The sequence below is a fragment of the Cheilinus undulatus genome, linkage group 3 (assembly GCF_018320785.1).
Source record: "Cheilinus undulatus linkage group 3, ASM1832078v1, whole genome shotgun sequence".
NCBI classification, from domain to species: domain Eukaryota; kingdom Metazoa; phylum Chordata; class Actinopteri; order Labriformes; family Labridae; genus Cheilinus; species Cheilinus undulatus.
The window spans coordinates 30563855-30584738 of record NC_054867.1 but is presented as its reverse complement, the minus strand read 5'-3'; the positions used below and the strand labels follow the sequence as shown (position 1 = coordinate 30584738).

Here is a 20884-nt window from a genome sequence, read left to right as displayed (position 1 = left end):
ATTATTTGCAACACGTTTTTGTCAGTGTAAAGTGCATTATAGAGGACACAATTTTACAGAAGACTATTTCTCACTAAAACGTCTAGTATCATATGTAAGAGCTTTCCTAAAAACATTGTATGCAGCAGGGTATTTGAATATGTCCGGTTAATATCTCCTGTTCACATTTTCTACAGCAAACAGACAAAGGCCTTTGTGCACATGCTGCATGACCATTGTAACCTTCATACCTGACAACCCGTTGCACAAAATGCTTTCCTATTCCATTCAACCACATACTGTAGATGTCACTGAGGTGTCACCCATCTGTTCATTTCTTTGGTTCAGACCATCCGGACCAGATGTGGCGCTGTTCACATTGGACACCGCGGCTCACTGGGAATCTCATCGTCGGCTTCAGCTCCAGCCGAGGTGTCCATTGAAAGTCGGAAGTTATTTTGATAGTTTGATAAACTTACCAAAATGGCAGAAGACGACACATACGAGTCAATGCTCTGCGTAAAGCCCGAGGTCCATGTTTACCGGATTCCGCCGCGAAGTTCCAACCGTGGATATCGGTAAGCTGTCATCAGAGAGGAGAAACTGACAAGTCTCACTTTCTGCGGGACAAGTGTCGCTCACCAAGCTAACTTAACGGAAATACACCCATTATCGGACAACCACTTGCTAAGATGGACATTTGTTACTTTTCTGTGTTTCGGACGGTTACAGCACACACAACCAGTAAACTGAGTGATATTTACATAAGCAGACATGAGCTAGCTGTGATACATGCTAATGGCTATATACGCAAATAACGATAGCTTTATTTCGTAATAGGAGTTTGCCGCTGTAACTTTATCTGCTCACAGAAATGGGACACCATCGTCCCGACCCTGTCTGCAAACATTTCCCTACCTGCAGTTCACACTTGTTGACTTTAGCTGGCAGTTGCAGTTAACAACGCGATAAATTATGACAATGCAGACGAGCTTTGAAAGTTTAAAATGGCTGTGCTCGTGTTTACAGTAATGATTGAAGGGGGGGTCAGTGCTCGATGATTAATACGAGTGCTTGGGAAAAAGTGGAGCTAGCCAGGCCCAGTGCGTTGTGCTCCTGTTTTCAGGAAAATCAAAATATGGATTTGTTTGTCTAGAAGAGTTACAGTACAGCCTTACAACTTATACGAGGAGTTTATTCTTCATTTTTGTAAACTGTAACTGGCGAAAGACAACCTAAGGTTAGAGTAAACTATGTTTGTATGCATTTTAAAACCATTAAAGGTGCAGTGTGTTACATTTAGCCTTGTAGCATCTAGTAACGCAAGTTAAATAGAACATTATTTTTATATGTAGGACTCTCTAAAATAGTGTCTCATCACCTGGTTATGAAAAGTAACTTAACCTGTATTAATTTAGACCAAGCGTTTTATTCATACATGGGGAAGGTCCCCTCCTATCACAGTTATCACATACTATGAGATAAAGTAAAGATGCACAATGTTGGATTTTTGCTGATATCTGATATACCAGTATTAAAAATCAATTATAGCTGATATGGATACTGGTATTTAAATGTAGTGTTGACCTTTAAACTTAAGTCCTTAAGACACAAAATATAAAGTGTTAGGATAAACAAATTGGCAATTCACAGTCCTTAAAACACACTTTAAAGTGTAAGGCGTAATGGTGATTGAAGAACAAGACCTCAGCCGACGTAGGTCTGTTGTTCCAGCCTTATATTCCACTAGCTTATTTGTTTGTACTGTTAATATTTACAGCTGATACAGACAGATTTTTCATGGCAAAAATATTGGAAGAAATTTTTATACCTGCAGATACCAGTAAATCAGTTTTTAAGCTGACATCATACCGATAATATTGTGCATCCCTATTTGATAGGCATCCACAAATTACTGATGTCAACAGATAATACCCTAAAAAACATTTTCTGTCTGCAGGTGTGAAAATTTCTCCTGATATTTACCACTGATTTATCAGCTATATATATATATATATATATAAAATTTACACAGAACTGGCTGAAGTTTGTCTTCATTCATTCTTATTCCTTTAAATTTAAAGGGATTTCTAGGGACTGAAGTTGTAGGTCTGAAACACAGCCAAAGTGATTTTTTCACTTGAGATGAATGTGTGATGTAGCAGTTTGTCAGGATAGTCTCAGGGAACCACCATGCTGTTTAAGTAGGGAAATTCATTTTTGATTTGAAAGTATAATCTTAAAAATGGCTCACATTTTTATTTAGTGCACTACAAAGCTCACCAAGCTCACTATTTGTCTGCAGGTTTTCCAGGTGCTGTTTCTAACTCTCAAATGCAAAGTAATGTATATGCAATCCAAGGAAATTTTTAAATTTTTCACAGCTGAATGACAATATTTGAAAAATAATAGGTCTATGTTTTATCATTATGTTATAGAATCAAATGCTGTCTTTTTTGTCCATTTCAAAAACAAATAGGTAATTACAATAAGAGTATCAAGTAAATTCTAGGAGAGACTTGATATTTTTTACTGTGGAAAAGTAAAGCCTGTGTTTTGATGGTATTGATGAAAATGAGACAACAATATTGGTATAATGCATACCACTCCTAGTGGTAAACATTGAAGTGTAAGATAATAAATAAATATTGGTAAAGTTTCTAGTTGTGACACTGGAATTTATAAATGAAATTGTGTTTACTCGTAGTTTACTCTGGAATTGCATGTTTTTGAAACAACTCTTGCTGTCATAGTCAAATCAAGGTCTGTGAATCCTATTTATAGCTCCTAATGTTATCTGTGTGTGCCCACTCCTTTTTTTGTTGTATCTACAAACATTTCAGTCTGCTTTAAATATCAGTGAGATTAAGAGGAGCTGATAGATCTTTCTAAGCAGTTAAAATATACAAAGATGCACTGATGCATTGGGTTAAAAATGGTGTCAGCATTGTTGCACGCACAGGTGTTTATCAGTCCTGTCAGATCATTACAACACAGGCAACCAGTGCAGCTAACAGCTAAAACAAAGAAGAGAATTTTTGGTGGGCAGAGGAAGTCACCTGTTGAACAAACTAGCTACACGACTTGCTCTTCTGATTTGTTACTTCTAAAAGTTCCTCAAGCTTGTACTGAACTTTGTAAAACAGCTTTTTCCACTGATGCTTCAAGCTCATGGAACGTCCTCCAACAAACTCTCAAAATTGAGTTTCTTCCCTCTCTTTCCAAGTTCAGGACTTTGATTTCTAGCCACTGTGTTTCACATTGCATCTGTTTTACCTGATTTGAATTCATCTACCTTTGTCACTGATGTTGTTGTTCACAGTGATTGTTTCTGTATACTGCACTTTGTTTTATTGTGCTGTGGTTTTAATGTGCCTGTAATCTCGACGGCATTGAAAATGAGGAAAACCTCAATGTCCTTTCGAGAATAAATAAAGGTTTGAACTCTGATCTGTTTTTTTGTTCAAAGGGAAATGCAATGTTGGTATTTCAGTAGAGCTTCATCAAAAAAACTGAAAAAGAAAAAAATTGTATCAACTATGGGCTAATTTTTCACATTAAACATCTGTACCCGCATCAGTCCTAATTTTCACAATTAGTGCATCTCTAAAAATATAGTCTTAACATTTGTTTTAGCAGTGCTTGAAAGGTCTGATAATGTTCAGCAAAAGAGCTCGCTGTTAACACCAGTCTCTCATTTGGGTCTTCCTGATTTTTTAATTTCACTTCCTCATGCTGTGAAAAGCTACAGCTGCTGGTGTTAAAACAGGGTTTCTTTTCAGTGAATGATGAGCCAACAACACCGCTCTCACAGTCGATGTGTGTTTCCTGTTTTTCTAGAGCTGCTGACTGGAAGCTGGATGAGCCTGCTTGGAGTGGTAGGATGAAAATCACTGCTAAAGGAAAAATGGCCTTCATTAAGTTAGAGGACAAGAACACAGGTAAAAAAACACAAAACTGCAACTGATTAGAGTTAAGCATAAACAGCAAAGAGGCAACTTCAAAATAAGGCCTGTAAAAGATTGCCACATAAAATCGCACAGCTCTGCACGTGTAATAACAGCATCTCTCATTGTGTTTTGTTACCTTTTCAAACAACCTGTTTACCTTTTCAGTAACAGTACTTGAACTGTTTGGTATACATTTGTTCTGTACAGGAGAGTTGTTTGCCCAAGCTCCAGTCGAACAGTATCCAGGCAGTGTAGTCGAAGCTGTCACAGACTCAAGCCGGTATTTTGTCATCCGTATAGAGGATGGCAACGGTAAGTTGCTTTCATTAGCCTTACTTTTGTTAGTAAACCTTACAGGAAACAGTTTTTAAATGAGTGTGTTATTTATGTACTGTTGCAAAAAGTTATTTTCTAAAAGTCAAACATTTTTATGCATGAGAATAGGTGTTATTCTCCCTGAACTTGATACTACTGTGGTTAAAGATTTGGTCAACATGGTATTGTTTATATTGTTTATAGGCCGGATAACCAAAGTACCTCTCTCTCTATCAGAAGGGATTTTGATGGAGTCTAATGTGATTATTTTTTAACATACAAGTGACATGTTTTGCTGTGATAGTATTTTTTATTTTTATTTTTAAAGCTGATCATACTTTTCATGTTCTTTAATGTGATTTAAAAGTTGCCTAACATGTTTTTGTCTTCATCACTGGTTTTATAAAGGACGTCACGCTTTTATCGGCCTCGGTTTTGCTGATCGTGGGGACTCATTTGACTTCAACGTCGCTTTACAAGACCATTTTAAGTAAGCTGGCTTCTTGATATTAGCCACTTTTAAAGCCATCTTGTCTCTGTTTATGCTTGACCTAAAAAAACAAGCAAATCTGTTTGTATGAGCTGTGTGTTTACACAAATATGTATTTATCTGATCATTGAAACAGTATTTGAGCTTTATTTTGTGAGATGACTGGTCAAACTCTGTTTGTAAAGGTGGGTGAAGCAAGAAGGTGAACTTGCAAAACTGGAAGCATCTCAGAGCAATGCACCTAAGCTGGACCTCAGCTTCAAAGAAGGACAGACTATCAAGATCAGTATCGGGGTGAGTATTCAGCCCCAACATCACAAATATAGATGAGATGCTAAAATGAATTAAGAAATAACAAAGCTTTGTGAAGATATGTTAGGTAAAAACTGCCATGACTGTGTCTCACAGAATATCAAGAAGAAGGATGCAGGTGGTGCCAAAGCACGGCCCATGGGTGGGGGTCTGCTGCCACCTCCGCCAGGTGCAAAGGCTGGAGGTCTCATGCCACCTCCTGTTGGACCACAAACAGTCCCAGCTGCACAGACTAACCCTGGTGATCACCATGCTTTTGCATTACATAATGTATATTCAAAAAAACATCACCCCATTATTTAAACGTAATTCATTCTATCTACAACTGATTTCTCCATATCTAGCCCCGCTTTTAGACTTTGGCTCCCCGGCCCCTGCAGCCCAGCCCAGCGCTGACCTATGGGGGGATTTTACATCTGCTGGTTCCAAGTAAGTGTTCCAGAATAAGTAGTATATGTTTTCATCTTTGTAGTAAGTCACTCTGCCATATTCATTCCTCATAAATGTGTTCATGAAGAAGTCTTGCCCACTGCCATTATGGTCATCTTCATCATCATCCCTCTCCTTCACAGCTCCAATAAAGACGCTGCGCAATCAGGCTGGGTGCAGTTTAGCTGAGGTTTGAGGAAGCATGCACACACTCAGGTTGCATACATTCCACGGACAGCAGGATTGTGGGAAAAGGAAACGGAGAGAGAGAGAGAACTGTTAGCAAACTTGACCGGCTCATTCACTGCACCTGATCTATAAAGAGACTGTTAATATACAACTGCAGCCTGCTGACCAACAAACTCTGGAGGATCAAATAGTAAAATATTTGTATTTTTACACTCGGCTTCAATTTCTAGACTCTTCTATGCAACCATTACTCTGCTCCATGTCTTTACGACATCAAGCACAAGTTCTCAGTTATCTCTTCACACCAGCAACACTCATCTCAACTTTGTTTTAAACCATTTGGGAAAAGGAAAGGTTACCTATTGAAGTATCCATGTTTTTCATTTAGCTGTAAACCAGCATGTGTGTGTGATTTTTTTCTCTTCATTTTAGTCATTCTTTTAGATCTCTCAAATTACTGTTCAAATTTAAATAGTTTAATTTTAAACCTCTTACTCCTTCATTATAAAACACCCAGACTTAAAAAAAAAAAAATCATCCTTTGGGAGGAAAAAAAAGTCTTAGTTGCCATTTTGTTCGTGTGTCCTTTTTGTACACTCTGCATTGTCCTTTCCTAGTGTTCTTTTTTTTTTAAATGTGCCTTTTACCAAATTGAATTTTCCTAAATTTTTTGATGCTAATACAAACAGTTATTTGATCAAGTGCCTTCCTGAAAAAAAGATCCAAAATGTATAAATGTATGTCTCCTTGTAAATAAAACAATATATTTCATTGACTTTTGTTTTATTGAAGTCACCAGTTCACCACTGCTCCTCTCCTCAAATCTCATGCTTTATCAGACATTTTTTAAACTTTTTGTATCACACATTTTTTCAACTTTATTTAAATTTGCCTTCAAATAATATAATAAGCACCCCAGTTGAAGGGATACTCTGCTATCCAGACACAATCAGACATGATTTTGAAGCTCGTTGAGATCGTACAGCTTGCTTCAAGTTCTTAAACTGTTTTGATGCTTATACTGTCAATTTATTGAGGATCAACAGTTTAATTGCATATATGAATATAAAAAAGAACCACAGGAACAGAATAGATCAATAAAGCAAACAAGAATTGCAGCACATGATCATTTGGAAGTTCAGAAGTAAATTACTTCAAAAAGTATGTGCAAGAGAAGAAAGAAAAACCTTATGGGCTTGATGTGTGGCCCTCCTGATGTAAAAATGGATACTGAGACATTCAGTTTAGGTAGTGCAAACAAGAAATAATTCAGGTATACAAAAAGTGAGGTGGAAAAGAAGACATAAGGTAAAAGAAAAAGGAGATGTATAATTGGCCCCCTTGTTAAATCATGAGTTACTGTTATTACCCAGTTCTTGGAACGCTGAGTTCAATTTCACTGGCCACAACCAGGCCTGATTACTGCCAGATTTGTTGAATCAAGAAATCACTTAAATAGAAGCTGTCGGACAAAGTGAAGTAGGCTATAAGATCTTAAAAAGAAACGCATCATAACACAATCCAAAGAATTTCTAGAACAAATGAGAAGCAAAGTGATTGAAATCTATCAGTGTGGGAAAGGTTACAGAGCCATTTCCAAGGCTTTGGGACTCCAGCAAAATACAGTCAGAGCCATTATCCACAAATAGAGAAAACTTGGAACAGTGGAGAACCTTCCCAGGAGTGGTCAGCCAACCAAAAATGACTCCAAGAGTGCATCGACCACTCATCCAGGAGGTCACAAAAGAACCCAGGACAACATCCAAAGACCTGTCGCAATTGCTCCACGGCTAATTTGAGTGTAACACCACTTCACCTCTCTGACCACTACTTCATTCAGTTCTCACTTGGCTTACCTGAACTTCAACAATCTACTACTCAGTTAAGATCATACCGCAGAAACCTTCAGTCACTTGACCCAACACAGCTGTCTGACGAGGTCTCAGCTGCACTAGCCTCATGTAACGAGTCCTTCACACTCACTGTTAACGAGGCCACAGACACATTCTGCTCCTCACTGACCTCCTCTCTGGACAAACTCTGCCCTCTGGTGTCTAAGCCTATTCGTAATACTCCACCTTGTCCCTGGCTCACTGAGGTCATCAGAACCCAAAGGGCAGGGCTCAGAGCGGCAGAGAGAAAATGGCGTAAATCCAAACAAACCACTGACTTGAGTGCTTATCAGCAAAAACTGTCCTGTTTTACCTCTGCTCTAAAATCTGCTAAGAGGGCGTTCTATCAATCAAAGATCTGTGCTGCCACTGATGCACGCAAACTCTTCTCTGCTTTTAACTTGCTCCTCTCTCCTTCAAACCCACAACCCTCCAGTATGTTGACTCCAGACATGTTCGCCTCCTACTTCACTGACAAGGTTTCTGCCATCAGCAACCAATTCTCTGAGCCTGTCCAACTCAGTTTTCTGCCACCAGCTAGTGATGCATCACTTAGCTCATTCTCTCCACTAAGTGAGAGCGAGGTCACCAGGCTTCTGCTTGACTCTAAGCCCACAACCTGTCCCCTCGATCCGATACCATCACATCTCTTGCAGGCGATTGAGCCCACAATCAGCCCTGCTGTGAGTTGTATCATTAACTCCTCTCTGTCCACAGGTGTTTTCCCAGCTGCTTTCAAGCAAGCGCGGGTTACACCACTGCTCAAAAAACCCACTCTCAACCCAGCCCTGGTTGAAAATTACAGGCCGGTCTCACTTCTCCCATTCCTATCAAAAATACTGGAGCGCACAGTCTTCAACCAGCTCTCAGAACACTTGCAGAACAATGATCTACTTGATCAGAATCAGTCTGGCTTTAGGCGGGGCCACTCTACTGAAACTGCACTTTTGTCGGTAACGGAATCACTTCGCTTGGCCAGAGCAGCTGGTCAGTCCTCAGTTCTCTTACTGCTGGATCTGTCTGCTGCCTTTGACACAGTAAACCACCAAATCCTCCTCTCCACACTCTCTTCACTTGGTATCTCAGGATCTGCCCTACAGTGGTTTAAGTCCTACCTCACAGGAGATCTTTTAGAGTATCATGGAAGGGAGGAGTGTCTAAACTGCATGGCTTATCAACAGGGGTGCCTCAAGGGTCTGTGCTTGGTCCCCTACTTTTCTCAATATACACCACCTCACTTGGTGCAATCATCCGCTCCCATGGCTTTTCTTATCACTGCTATGCAGACGACACACAGCTATTCCTGTCCTTTCCACCAGATGACACAACTGTCTCAGCTCGGATCTCATCCTGCCTTGCTGATATTTCTAAATGGATGAGGGAACGTCACCTTCAGCTCAACCTGCCCAAAACTGAGCTCATTATCATCCCAGCCAGTCCCACTATTGAACCGCAGATCAGTATCCAGCTTGGATCAAATAATCTCTTGCCCACTAAGTCAGCCCGGAATCTGGGTGTCATGATTGATGACCAGCTAACCTTCAAGCTCCATGTGGCCTCGATTGCTCGGTCCTGCCGGCCTTCTACAACATCAAGAGGATCAGACCCTACTTGACAGAGCATGCTACACAACTCCTAGTACAGGCTCTTATAATATCACGTATTGACTACTGTAACTCATTACTGGCAGGCCTACCTGCATGCACAGTTATACCTCTGCAGTTGATCCAGAACGCAGCAGCACGTCTGGTCTTCAACCAACCCAAGAGAGCTCATGTCACGCCTCTTTTAATCTCTCTACACTGGCTTCCAGTTGCAGCTCGCATTAAATTCAAAACTCTAATCATTGCTTACAAAGCAGTAACTAAAACTGCTCCTGTTTACCTGGAGTCCCTCATCCAGGTCTACACCCCTTCTCGCCCACTACGCTCAGCCAGCGAAAGGCGCCTGGTACTTCCAGCACATCATGCTCCTAAGTCACTAGCTCGACTCTTCTCCTCTGTTGTCCCTAAATGGTGGAATGAATTACCCAACTACATTCGATCTACAGACTCCCTGTCTACTTTCAAGAGAAGGCTAAAGACCCAGCTCTTCAGAGAACACTTTGCACTTAGCTAGGCAATTCTCTACTGTTGTCCCCAGTAGTAGATTGAGTCTCAGCCAGACTATTCTCCACTGCTGTCCCCAGTGGTTGAATGAGTTTCCCAACTATAGTTAGCTCGCACTGTCCTGCTCTACTTCTGGGATTTCTTTACCCAGCTCTTTGGGAATGATCCAGCACTTGGTACTTGGTAAATAGTTGTTGTGAAGCCTAATGAATGGCAATTAGTGATCCCACATTTTCCTTGATTCATTGTTGCTGTCTAAAAACAAACAAACAAAAAAAAAAAAAAAAAAAAAACTACATAAACAACGTATATTTTGGTACTCTGCCTTAAACTCTACACGGCAGCACTTGCGTCCAATTGAACCTGAAGCACTTGATGGCACTTACTGATGTTGTTTCTTCTTGTCTAGATCATTGCTTGTGTTGTTCTTGCTCTCAAATGTACGTCGCTTTGGAGAAAAGCGTCTGCTAAATGACATTGTAACATTGTAACATTGTAACCTGTAGGCCTCACTGGCCTCAGTTAAGGTCAGAGTTCATGACTCAACCATAAGAAAGACACTGGGAAAAAAACAGCATCATGGGAGAGTTCCAAGGCCAAAACCACTGCTGACAAAAAACAACAAAAAGGTTCATCTCACATTTGCCAAGACACATCTTGATGATCCCCAAGACCTCTTGGAGAGACATTCTGTGGACTGATGAGACAAAAGCTGAACTTTGTGGAAGGTGTGCGACCCGTTACATCTGGGGTAAATATAACAGCATTTGATAAAAAGAACATCATGCCAGCAGTTGAACATGGTGGTGGCAGTGTGATGGTCTGGGGCTGCTTTGTTGCTTCAGGACCTGGACCACTTGATCTGATTGATGGAACAATGAATTCTGCTGTCTGCCAGAAAATCCTGGAGGTGAACATCCGTCCATCAGTTCCTGCCCTCAAACTCAAGCACTCTTGGGTTATGCAGCAAGACTGGCAAAACTTCCATCAAGTCCACCTCTTAGAGGCTCAAGAAAAACAAAATGAAGGTTTTGGAGTGGCCAAGTCAAAGTCTGGACCTAAATTCAAATTATGTGCTGTGGTGTGACCTTAAACAGGCAGTTCATGCTCAAAAACCCTCCAATGTGGCTGAGTTAAAATAATTCTGTGAAGAAGAGTGGGCCAAAATTCCTCCACAGCAATGTGAAAGACTCATCACCGGTTATCACAAACGCTTTATTTCAGTTATTGCTGCCAAGGGTGGCGCAACCAGTTATTAGGTTCAGGGGGCGATTACTTTTTCATACAGGGCCAGATAGGTTTGGATTTTTTACTCCCCTTAAAAATGAAATGATCATTCAAACACTGCATTTTTTATTTACTTGGGTTGTCTTTGTGAAATATAAAAATTGGTTTGATGATCCAAAACATTTAAGTGTGATAAATATGCAAAAAAAAAAAAAAAAAAAAAAAACTCAGGAATTAGAAAGGGAGCAATATTTTTTAATGGCACTGTACTTTTATTGAATGAGTACAAGACTAGAACTAGCTGAAAATAAATCTTTGTGATAAAACCCTGAAGAAAAGTAAGTTAAGTTTTCATCAAGGAAATTAAAATGTTGGTGCTGGACTGTTTGAAATTTAAAATCCATAATAATTCTCAACTGTGTGTAAAGTATGCAATTTTTTAAACCACTAAAGTTATGACGTTAAATTCATGCTTCACTTTTATATTATTCTACAATTTGGATGATTATATTAATCCAAAGGAAAAAAGCAGGGACTTTTTATTGACCTAAACTGCACGAATTATTTTTTTTTTTACTTAAACTAGACTAAAACTATAAAGGCGGAAACTGACTAAAACAAAAATCGTTTTTAATCCAAAGACTTGGACTGTATTTAAGATAGCTGCCAAAATGAATAGGCTACTGCAAAGTAGTATACTTCTACCCCCCGATTAGCGCTATCCACAAAATTCAATTTATGCTCGTTCCACTTAAGTAAAAACTTTTTAGGTTAGACAGTATTATTCAGAATTTAGGTAAGCGTTTTCTTGTTGTATTCGGGAGATTCATCGTTTCATCAAAGTAAAAATGCTGTGTACGGTCAGCTGACAGCCCATCATCATGTGCTCACTGTTGTGTCTACGGAGCTCAGGCTGAAGTTGCTGAAGACCTGGAAGTCCCTCCCCGGAAAAAGCATGGAGGAGATTTTGGGGGAAGCCGCTCTGTCTGCAAGAAGCTAGTGATACACGTACAGTAGCGGCTGTGGATGGTGTTTATTTCTGCCCCTGTGATCGTCAAACCCGCTCAGAAGAATGGAGGACCCGTGGGCTCAGTTTCATCAGATTAAAACGCCGAGGTGAGACTATAAATCAGACAGGGAAGTGAATTTCTTTTCACTGCGTTTAACCATCTCCTCATGATAGCTGTAGGAAACGTTGATGTCAGGGGCTGTTTTATCAAAGCGTGGGTGTTTGGTTCTCTGTCTTCTGCTCATTTCAAGCAGAGTCTTAATCTTTATCATTCATGTTATCTCGGATGCTGCACAGTTTAATGTATAACCCCCCTCCTCATTCCTCCTCCCGCCTTCAACTCCTGACAGACTTGAAAACTCGGGCGTGTCTTTCTGGATGCACTTTTACAGATGAAGATGGAGAAAATTCAACTTGTTTATGAAAAACAAGACACTAACATGTTTCTTTTGCATGTTTGAGATGTTGAGGAAATAAAAGGGAGGCAGCCGATGAAGTTACGATTGGGGCTCATGTACGATTTAAGAGTTTATCTGAGGAGATAATCGAGGTTGTGAACTTTAACTTACATAGAAATAGAGTATGACTTATAATTCAAGCGTATGGGCTGTATTTTGGCCACGCATATGAAGGTTACAAAGGTTTATGCATTTTAACGTGTACACCAAGCTCAGATCTGCTGGAATCAATGATAGTTATTTGTCAAGGCGCCAGTAGGGTGCGCCAAAGATGGTTAAAATAAAAACCTACTGTCCTCTTCTGCCTTCAAGAAAGCCTATTAGTTTTTACTTTCTCTTGTAAATCATTGTCTACTGCTTAAGTAAACAATTTTGATGTTTTTTCAGTCTGACTGCATATGATACGGCCTAATTATTTCCCTTGACATGTCTTTTGAAACCACACGTTTTTGGCTTTTTTTTTTTTTTGGTAATGATGATCTTGACCTGGCTTCAGGTTAAAGGATACATTTTGTGTTTGGTATATGGCTGTGATACAGCTGTAATTATTCAGATTAATGACTTGTGAGAGAAGTAAGTCTTTTGGGGGTCTTCACTGAATAGCACAACAGGAATGTGTATACAAAGGCCGGGCCGGGGGTCTGCTATTGACACAGTGACTTTCTTGTCTGTAACTATGACGATCCAAACACCATGCAGGGCAGTGTAGACTGTCCAATACTGAAAGCATGTCATACTTTTCGATTTAAATGTAAAATGTAACTTTATTTAGGCCTTTGAGATATTTTCTTCACCCAATTAATGAAGAAAGAAGAAGAAGTTCCTGACTTTTGCTCCATTTTAGGTCTCGACCAACTTTTTAGAAAAGTTTTGAATATTTTACTAATCAATGCTCAGTTAAGTTCAAGGGCTTATTGCTTGCTTTCTATGCATTCCATAAAGCACACCATAAACCACTGAAGTGAAAATTTAAACAGAGACCAGGCACAGTGTTTTAATTCTGGAGAAACACAAAGTCAGAAAAAAGTTTTGTCAGTGTAAACACAGCAGAAGAAATTCAGCTTAATAAACAGGAAGTTTAGAGAGTGAACCACAACGGTATCCTCTATAAATACGGAACAGACTACCACTAATAATATGCTTTTCCTTTAAAGGGATAGGTATTTTTCAGTTGAGTTGTTTCAGCTGTGATACACAACAGTCAAGTTTGGTCTTTCACCATAGACCCAAACAGCTGATCAGTGGGAGAACACCAAGAACTGTGGTGCAGGTTCATATCTAAACAAAGAGACCTTCTGAGAATTTATTTAAAAAAATGTTTACTTATTCAGATACTGATTTTATTTTTCACTGATAGATGAGGCAGGATGCAAATGCTATTAGGTTTTCAATCCATGCATGCATCCATTTGAGTCATTCGTGTGAACGCAATGTCTCAAGAACTGAATGATGGTTCTTCAAACTGCACAAATGTTCACTCTGACTCGTGGATGAAGTGACTACATTTTGGAGGTCAAGGTCACTGGACATCATGTTCATCCTCTGCTTATTAATGCACTATATCAAACATCTTGAGGGATTTTCATCAAACTCTGCACAAATTTACTCTCTGACCCAGTGAACGATTATTTTTGAAAGCGCAAAGGTCATTGGGCTTCTTGTTCATCCCTTACTTATAAGAATTCTACATATGCCACTATCACAAAACCAACCTGAGCCCTTCTTCTTGACTTACCATTGTATTTTTACCGTCTGGCAGTTGTAAACATTTCACAGGGACATAACAGCAGGGCCGTAGTTATAGTTAACGTCAGTTTTTCTTAAAATTAGCTAAATTGAATGGTGAAAACTGCCTGGTCTGCTTTGATGTAAAGCCTAGCTTTGGTGCCATATCTCTGGCTGGTGTCTTATTATTACAACCCCACTTAAAACAAACAAACAAAAAACGCTTTACAGAGTTGGTAACATTGCATCCTGGTAAACACAACCTAGAGAAATATTTAACCCAGGACTTCTAGGCATCTGCTGTTGTGCATATATGCTTTGCTGGTCTGTTGGTATTCAGCTTCTCTTTCCACCTGCTCACCTCATTTTATCACAACAGTGGCCCCAGCTGCCCCCTCTCTACCCTGACAGCCATACTTTTCTGAGAAAGTGTTGTGTTAACAACAATTAATTGCTCTTTATGCTTACCTTCCAGATTTTTCTTCAGAAGATAATTCAGTACTTTGTAATAATCAAACTAAATTGGGGAGCTAATGGGGTCCTTTCGCCCCTGGGCCTGCTAGCTAATTTTTACGGCCCTGTGGGTAAATGGATAGCTGCGAGACTTGATGTTGATTCTAAATGGGGAACTAGCATCCCTTACACATAGCCTAACTGTAGTGCCATTTGATTCAGTTTGGAAAAGATTCGTTACTTTCACTAACTGCACTTTAACATACATCACAGGCTAGAACGACCAAAACTGCCCCTGATGCTAATTTCATTTCAGAGCTAATTCCATAAACACGGCGCCTGAAAGGATATTTTCTTAATTTGTGGGGTAATTAAACCTTTATTTCGGCTTCTCTTCATCGCACAGCTTAATACCAAGGGTTTGAGAGGGTTTTGAGTGTGAGTAGTGAGAGTGTCGTAGTGTTAGTGGAGGTGGAGGAGGTGGAGGGTTGTGCATCTTAAACCTGCTAATCCTGCCGTCCTCAAATCTCGCCTGCCTGCACTCTGGATGAGGAGGAGGAGGAGGAGGCGACCGGACGGCCACACTCTGCTCCCCTGAGACTCAACTTTGTCGGCTGAAGCAGCAACAACCAGTCAGCCTCACCAGGGACAGATTTTTCCATGATTTTATCGCTTGAGTAAATAGAGAGACGACGTTTCGGCGTGGGAAGACGTCGCGTTTGGTCGGAGTTAATCCTATTCGCTGGAAGGTTTAAAATAACTGCCGCCGCCACAATGAGCGCTGAAAACTCAGACACCGACTCCAACAAGCTAGAGTCTGTGATACAGGTGAGACACTGGTCGTCCTCTGGCTCACATGGCTTTATATCCGTGCGTGTACTGGTTTGTTTGCGTTATTTTACGTTTTTGAGTATTGTGTCAGCTTTGTAGTGCTGTGGTTGTCCTGGGCACCTGTCATGTACATTGTCATCATCACAAAAGTATTTCTGAAGCATGTAATATCCTGTATTTTTGCTAATCTGTTTTCTGATATTTTAGTACATTTTTCTCTTTTTTAGTTAAAATAAACCACAAATTTTGTTTCATTTGTTCCCCTAGAGAGTGGAGGAAAGCGTTTTGTCTGAGGAGAAGAGGCTGACTGTCCGGGGCCCTTCACCAGATGCCCCCCCTACATGTCTGCCAGCCCGAGTACGAGAGATTGTCACAAAGAACCTCACAGACAGTGGTGAGTTTGCACCAGTTTTCCCCCATCATATCAAATATGCACCCTTTTCCTTTTCTAATTGTCGTACCTGTGTACCCTTCGTCTAAGCAGCTGGGGCCATGTCCTCGGTCATGTCCATCCAGGAGGAGAACCGGGTGCTGCAAGGAGAGCTGGCGAGGCTGGAGGACCTGCTGGCACACAGCCGAGCGGACCGGGATGAGCTTGCCATCAAGTACGGTGCAATTAGTGAGAGGGTAAGTAGTAAAAGTCACCAGGACAGGACGATACCCAGCTACAGCTGATCGTGGTGTAGGGGAGTAAGATAAATCAATTGCCAATCAGGTATAAATAACACAGATAGGTACTAGATAAGAGTACTAGTTGAGACTCTAAATGGCATCAATTTAAATGTCACAACACTGTCAGTCATTAGTGCTATCTGTAGAAAGTGACAGTGCAGGACTGTCAGATTTCTCAGGGTTATATGCATCGAAAGGAAATGTGTTTTTCCCATTTCAGTATTTTCTCTGTAGTCTTTGTCTGAGATTTGCACGTCTCCCAGGTGATGGGGGCAGGAATGAACTGAAGTGGAATGTTACCATGGTGTCTGTCACCCTGGGTGACTGTAAACAGGGGCTTCAGTGGTGACAAGGAGGTGTAGTGGTGGGTGGGCAATGCATCTCATTTGGGTCACAAAAGAACACACACAGGTCTGCAACTGAAGACAAAATACAACTCAGATGATGTTCAGTAGTCTTTTGAGTAAACAAAGGTCCTTTTATAAAAGTTGTAATAACTACAATCAAATTTGGAAAGGTTGTGGGAGGTTTTAGCATTTTTTTCCTTATACCATGCATTTTTTCAGAGCAGTGCTTAAAATGCAGTTGCTTCTTCAGGTTTAAGTGCTTAAAGCAGAGGACAATTTACAGCTGAGTATGAAGTTTTAAAAGGTTAGCCTCCACACTTGGATGCTGCAATTTTTAAAAAGATTTTGCTGTAGGGAAACAAGGCAGAGATGATTAAAACTTTATGGCACATTTAGTTCTTGTTTAGCATTTGTAAATCTGTATAAAATACTCAAAATACTAGACATAGAGAAAACATTAATAATTACTTGAGTTATATATGAATGTAGCAAACTATGAATGATAAAAAACAATTTACTGTGGAGAGTAAGACATTGGTATGTTTGATTTCTGCCACTGCCAGTCATAAGTTATGAATACTCAACTCAAACATTAAACAGTGTATGTAAATGACTCGATTAAAAGAATCTGCCTAGCAATATAATTTTCAACATCTAATTATAGAAAAAAACTTTTTCACCATTAAATAAATAAATAAAGATAATATTTAATTGTAAAGCACTTTTCAATAAAAGTGACAAAGTTCTTCACACAACATATATAAAAACAGAGCAGCTAGATACAAGAATTATATAAATATTATAATAAATATTGTAACATTAAAATCAGAGAGTAAAAGCTTTTTTGTGAAAGAATGTCTTTAGTAGAGAAAAAAAAATGACTCTGCAAGTCTGATCTCCTCTGGTAGGCTGTTCCAGCATCTGGGAGCTCTGCCACCCTTGGTTTTCAGCCTCAACCTTGGAACAGCCAACAGAGCTCCACCAGAGGATCTCAGACTGCGACCTGGATCCAAAGGGGATAAAAGCTCACAAATATAGAGAGGGGCCAGACCGTCCTGAGCCCTAAAAGTTATTTAAAGAGTTTTAAAATCAATCCTAAAACCACGAGCAGCCAGTGGACAGAAGCTAAAATTTGGGTAATATGAGCACATTTTTTCCTTCCTTTTAAAAGCTGAGCTGCTGGGTTTTGGACTGTCTGCAGGTGGTAAGTTTGTTTTTGGCTGAGACAAGTGCACAGCGAGTTGTAGTAATCGAGGTGGGGGGAAATAAAAGCATGAATTTGTTTCTCCAGATCTCTGGCTGATATGAGGGTTTTGACCTTGGCTATATTTCTGAGCTGGTGAAAGTAGGACTGCCCCCTCAGTTTCATGGTTGCAGGCTGAAGCCTATCTCAGCTGTCATTTTGCGAGAGGTGGGATACACACTAGACTGGACACCAGTCAACCGGAAGGCTGACATACAGAGACAAACAACCACGCGCACTCACACCTACAGCCAATTTAGAGTTAAACTAACAAGCATGTCTTTGGTCTGTGGGTGAAAGCTGGAGAACCCGGAGGGAACCCACACGTGCATGGGGAGAACATGTGAACTCTGCCCTGACTAGGAAGAAGAGCCTTCTTCTTCTTGCTCTGAGGAAACAGCATTAACAACAACATAATCCACATGAGTATTTGGGTAGCACTGTTGAAATTTGGGCTGCATGGCACTGCAGGAGTTAGCACTGTTGCCTCACAGCTAGAAGGTCCCTGGTTCACTTCATGGTCAGGACCTTTCTGTGTGGAGTTTGCATGGTTCTCTACCAACACCAAAGACATGCTTGTTAGGTTAATTCATGACTAAAAGCCCCTTGCAACCTCAAATGATATAAGCAGTTTAGAAAATGGATGGATAAATGTATTCAATTCAAATTCTATTTAATTAGAAAAAAACTTTATTTGACCTCAAAGTGCAATTTAATAATATGTTGTACAGAGACACTCATCATGTAGGCCTCCACTGCTGTGCAATGCATACTAAATTAGGTTGTGGTGTCAAATGGTTGCATTAGTCTTCTTTCTATAGAGAGTCGTATTTAAACCCTATGTAGTTTAACCAAAGAGATTTTTTTTTATTGAAGAGGAGATAAAGGAAGATATCAGATAGAAATTAAAAAAGAATCTTTTAAAAAGGCTTTTGGAAGAAGAACTATATAATTAACTGACAACCCTTCCCAGAGTGTCCAACACAACAGTGGCAGCCTACGTATTAAACTTTTAAAGTTTAGAGTTAAGAGTATTCTTTGTACAACAAACATGTAAAAGACCCTCAGTATGACAGTATGCCCTCATATTCAAAGTTCCCTTTTGGCCAACGTAGACAAGACAGTCTGAAAGTGCTCATAAATGTTGAACAGTTCGGATGTAGATTTGGTGAGATTTTACAGAAAATATTTTTGCTAACAGGATTTCTCAAGTTCTTAAAATCAAACCCTGAAATTCAAATGAATTATTTTGGATTTACACTGTGTGTCAGTATTTGGCTGATGTCCCAGTGCTGGCAGTACTAGGCTGATTCTTGTCCATCTGTGAAAAATACTGGTGTCAAATTTAACATCACCCCCTGCTTTTACGTTTAATTAACTCCACAGCTGGAGCAGGCGCTACGTTTTGAGACCGGAGATGGAGACCTTGATTCACCCGAGTCACGCAGCTTGGCGCAACAGAATGTGGATCTACGACGACGGCTGGATGAGGAGCAGGCAGCATACAAGCGAAAACTCACTGCATACCAGGAGGGCCAGCAGAGGCAGGCGCAGCTTGTTCAAAAGTTGCAGGCTAAGGCATGATTTTAAAATTCTGTTTTTAGCTGAAATGCCATCTAGATTTTAGCTGTCTCTGAAAGTTCTGCTGCCTCCTCAGGTGCTTCAGTACAAAAAGAGGTGTGGGGATCTGGAGCAGATGCTGCAGGAGAAGTCCTCAGAGGTGGAGAAACAAAGACCAACAGTGAGTGGTGGTCTTTTTTTAAATTTTAGTTTAGTTTTTGTCCCACATTAAAATTACTATTCTGCAAATTACACTTTCACTATCAAATCTCGTCCAGAGTGAAGCATCAAATGGGAGCAATCCAGATGAATCATGCAGCAACCTGGAGGACGCTTTAATCCGTCTGGAGGAAGAACAACAGAGGTGACTGACAGCTTAAGAAATGGCATATATGTTCAACTGGTATTGTGTGCAGAGATCCCCTCAGAATATCATTATTTTGTGTTCCTCTTTTTGTTTTCAGAAGTAGCAGTCTCTCTGCGGTGAATGCCATGCTGAGGGAGCAGCTGGAGCAGGCTAGTTTGGCCAATGAGGCGCTCAGCCAGGACATTCGCAGGCTCACTGCTGATTGGACCAAAGCCAGAGAGGAACTTGAGCAAAAAGAGTCCGATTGGAGGAGAGAAGAGGAGGTGGGAGATGGAAGAGAAAAACCTTCTATTAAAGAAAATGTCCGTAATGTCCTAATTTTTGTTATCGGCTTCCTTCTCAGTCTTTCCACAGTTATTTCAGCAGGGAGCACAGCCGGCTGCTTACACTTTGGCGGCAAGTGGTTGGGTTTCGGAGGCATATCTGTGAATTAAAGAGCGCCACAGAAAGGTCATTAAAGTGTGACTTTTGCCAAGTATTTAAAATCTTGTGAAGTGATTTGAATCTTATACAAATGAGTACAAATGTCAAATTGTTTCCTTTTTTATTCTCAGGGATTTGTCCGATATGCGTAATGAACTCTCTCGGGCGGCGCACTCTGCCCAGGTGTGCTGTGCTGACGTGTCTGCTGCACTGCACAGTCGAGAGGGAGGAGCAGCTCTGGCCCTGGAAAGGGAGAAGGCTCTGCGGATTCAGCTGGAGGAGCAGCTGAGAGAGCGAGTGTCGGAAATGATGAATTTTCAAACCAGAACAGACTCAGAGAGGAGTGAGCTCAACGTCAGGTCAGCAACTGTACTTTAATAGTTGTTTAAATAATAGTTGTATGAAGGCTTTTTAATGAAAAGTTCTGTTTCCAACTTTCAGGTTATCAGACTCGGTGCGAGAAGGGGAACGACTGAAGGGCCAACTTGAAGAAAAAGATCAAGAGATTTTGGTGCTAATGAGGAGGCTAGAGGTGATTTGTGTTTAATGACAGGAATGCAAAAGAACATGAATGATTAACTGGTTTACCTGTTTTTCGGTAGTATATCTTGCTTTCTTAATGCTCAGTATTCTGTAGAACTTGAATCTGTTCTTAGTTAAAGTAGTCCTAAACATCTGTCCTCTCTCCTCAGTCCCAAAGTAGTTTCTGACCCACAATCTTAAGGACTGTCCCAAAGCTCTTAAATTGTAAATTGCTCAGAGGACAGAGGATCGAGGAGAGAGGACAGAGATCCGAGAACCAATAGCTGAGGACACACAAGATTCGTAGAAAGCTTTTTACTGAAAGACACCCCCCTAATTGGATATCACTCATTGATTTGACACTGTAGCCAGTGGACTTTAAT

General features: G+C 40.4%; 2 protein-coding genes across 4 annotated transcripts in view; both read left to right on the top strand.

Annotated features, from left to right (window-relative positions):
* Positions 1–377: 377 nt before the first annotated feature.
* On the top strand, positions 378–6435 carry necap2 (NECAP endocytosis associated 2). The gene is made up of 8 exons (XM_041817312.1): positions 378–557; positions 3820–3920; positions 4137–4241; positions 4653–4734; positions 4920–5028; positions 5143–5287; positions 5391–5475; positions 5619–6435. Exons 1-8 carry the CDS (start codon positions 463–465, stop codon positions 5662–5664), a joined length of 768 nt encoding a protein of 255 aa, XP_041673246.1. The 5' UTR covers positions 378–462; the 3' UTR covers positions 5665–6435.
* A 5422-nt stretch (positions 6436–11857) lies between these two features.
* Positions 11858–20884, top strand: part of LOC121506249 (rootletin-like) — a 35562-nt gene continuing 26535 nt past the window's right edge. Inside the window, exons 1-11 of one of the 3 annotated variants that reach the window (XM_041781969.1) lie at positions 11858–12007; positions 15092–15364; positions 15635–15761; positions 15849–15994; positions 19016–19207; positions 19287–19370; positions 19468–19553; positions 19654–19819; positions 19900–20006; positions 20111–20338; positions 20421–20511. In XM_041781969.1, the coding sequence (XP_041637903.1) occupies positions 15311–15364; positions 15635–15761; positions 15849–15994; positions 19016–19207; positions 19287–19370; positions 19468–19553; positions 19654–19819; positions 19900–20006; positions 20111–20338; positions 20421–20511 (1281 nt within the window). In that variant the 5' untranslated portion in view covers positions 11858–12007; positions 15092–15310. The remainder of the gene's footprint in view (positions 12008–15091; positions 15365–15634; positions 15762–15848; positions 15995–19015; positions 19208–19286; positions 19371–19467; positions 19554–19653; positions 19820–19899; positions 20007–20110; positions 20339–20420; positions 20512–20884) is intronic. The other 2 variants (XM_041781977.1, XM_041781982.1) reach the window with 2 other exon arrangements.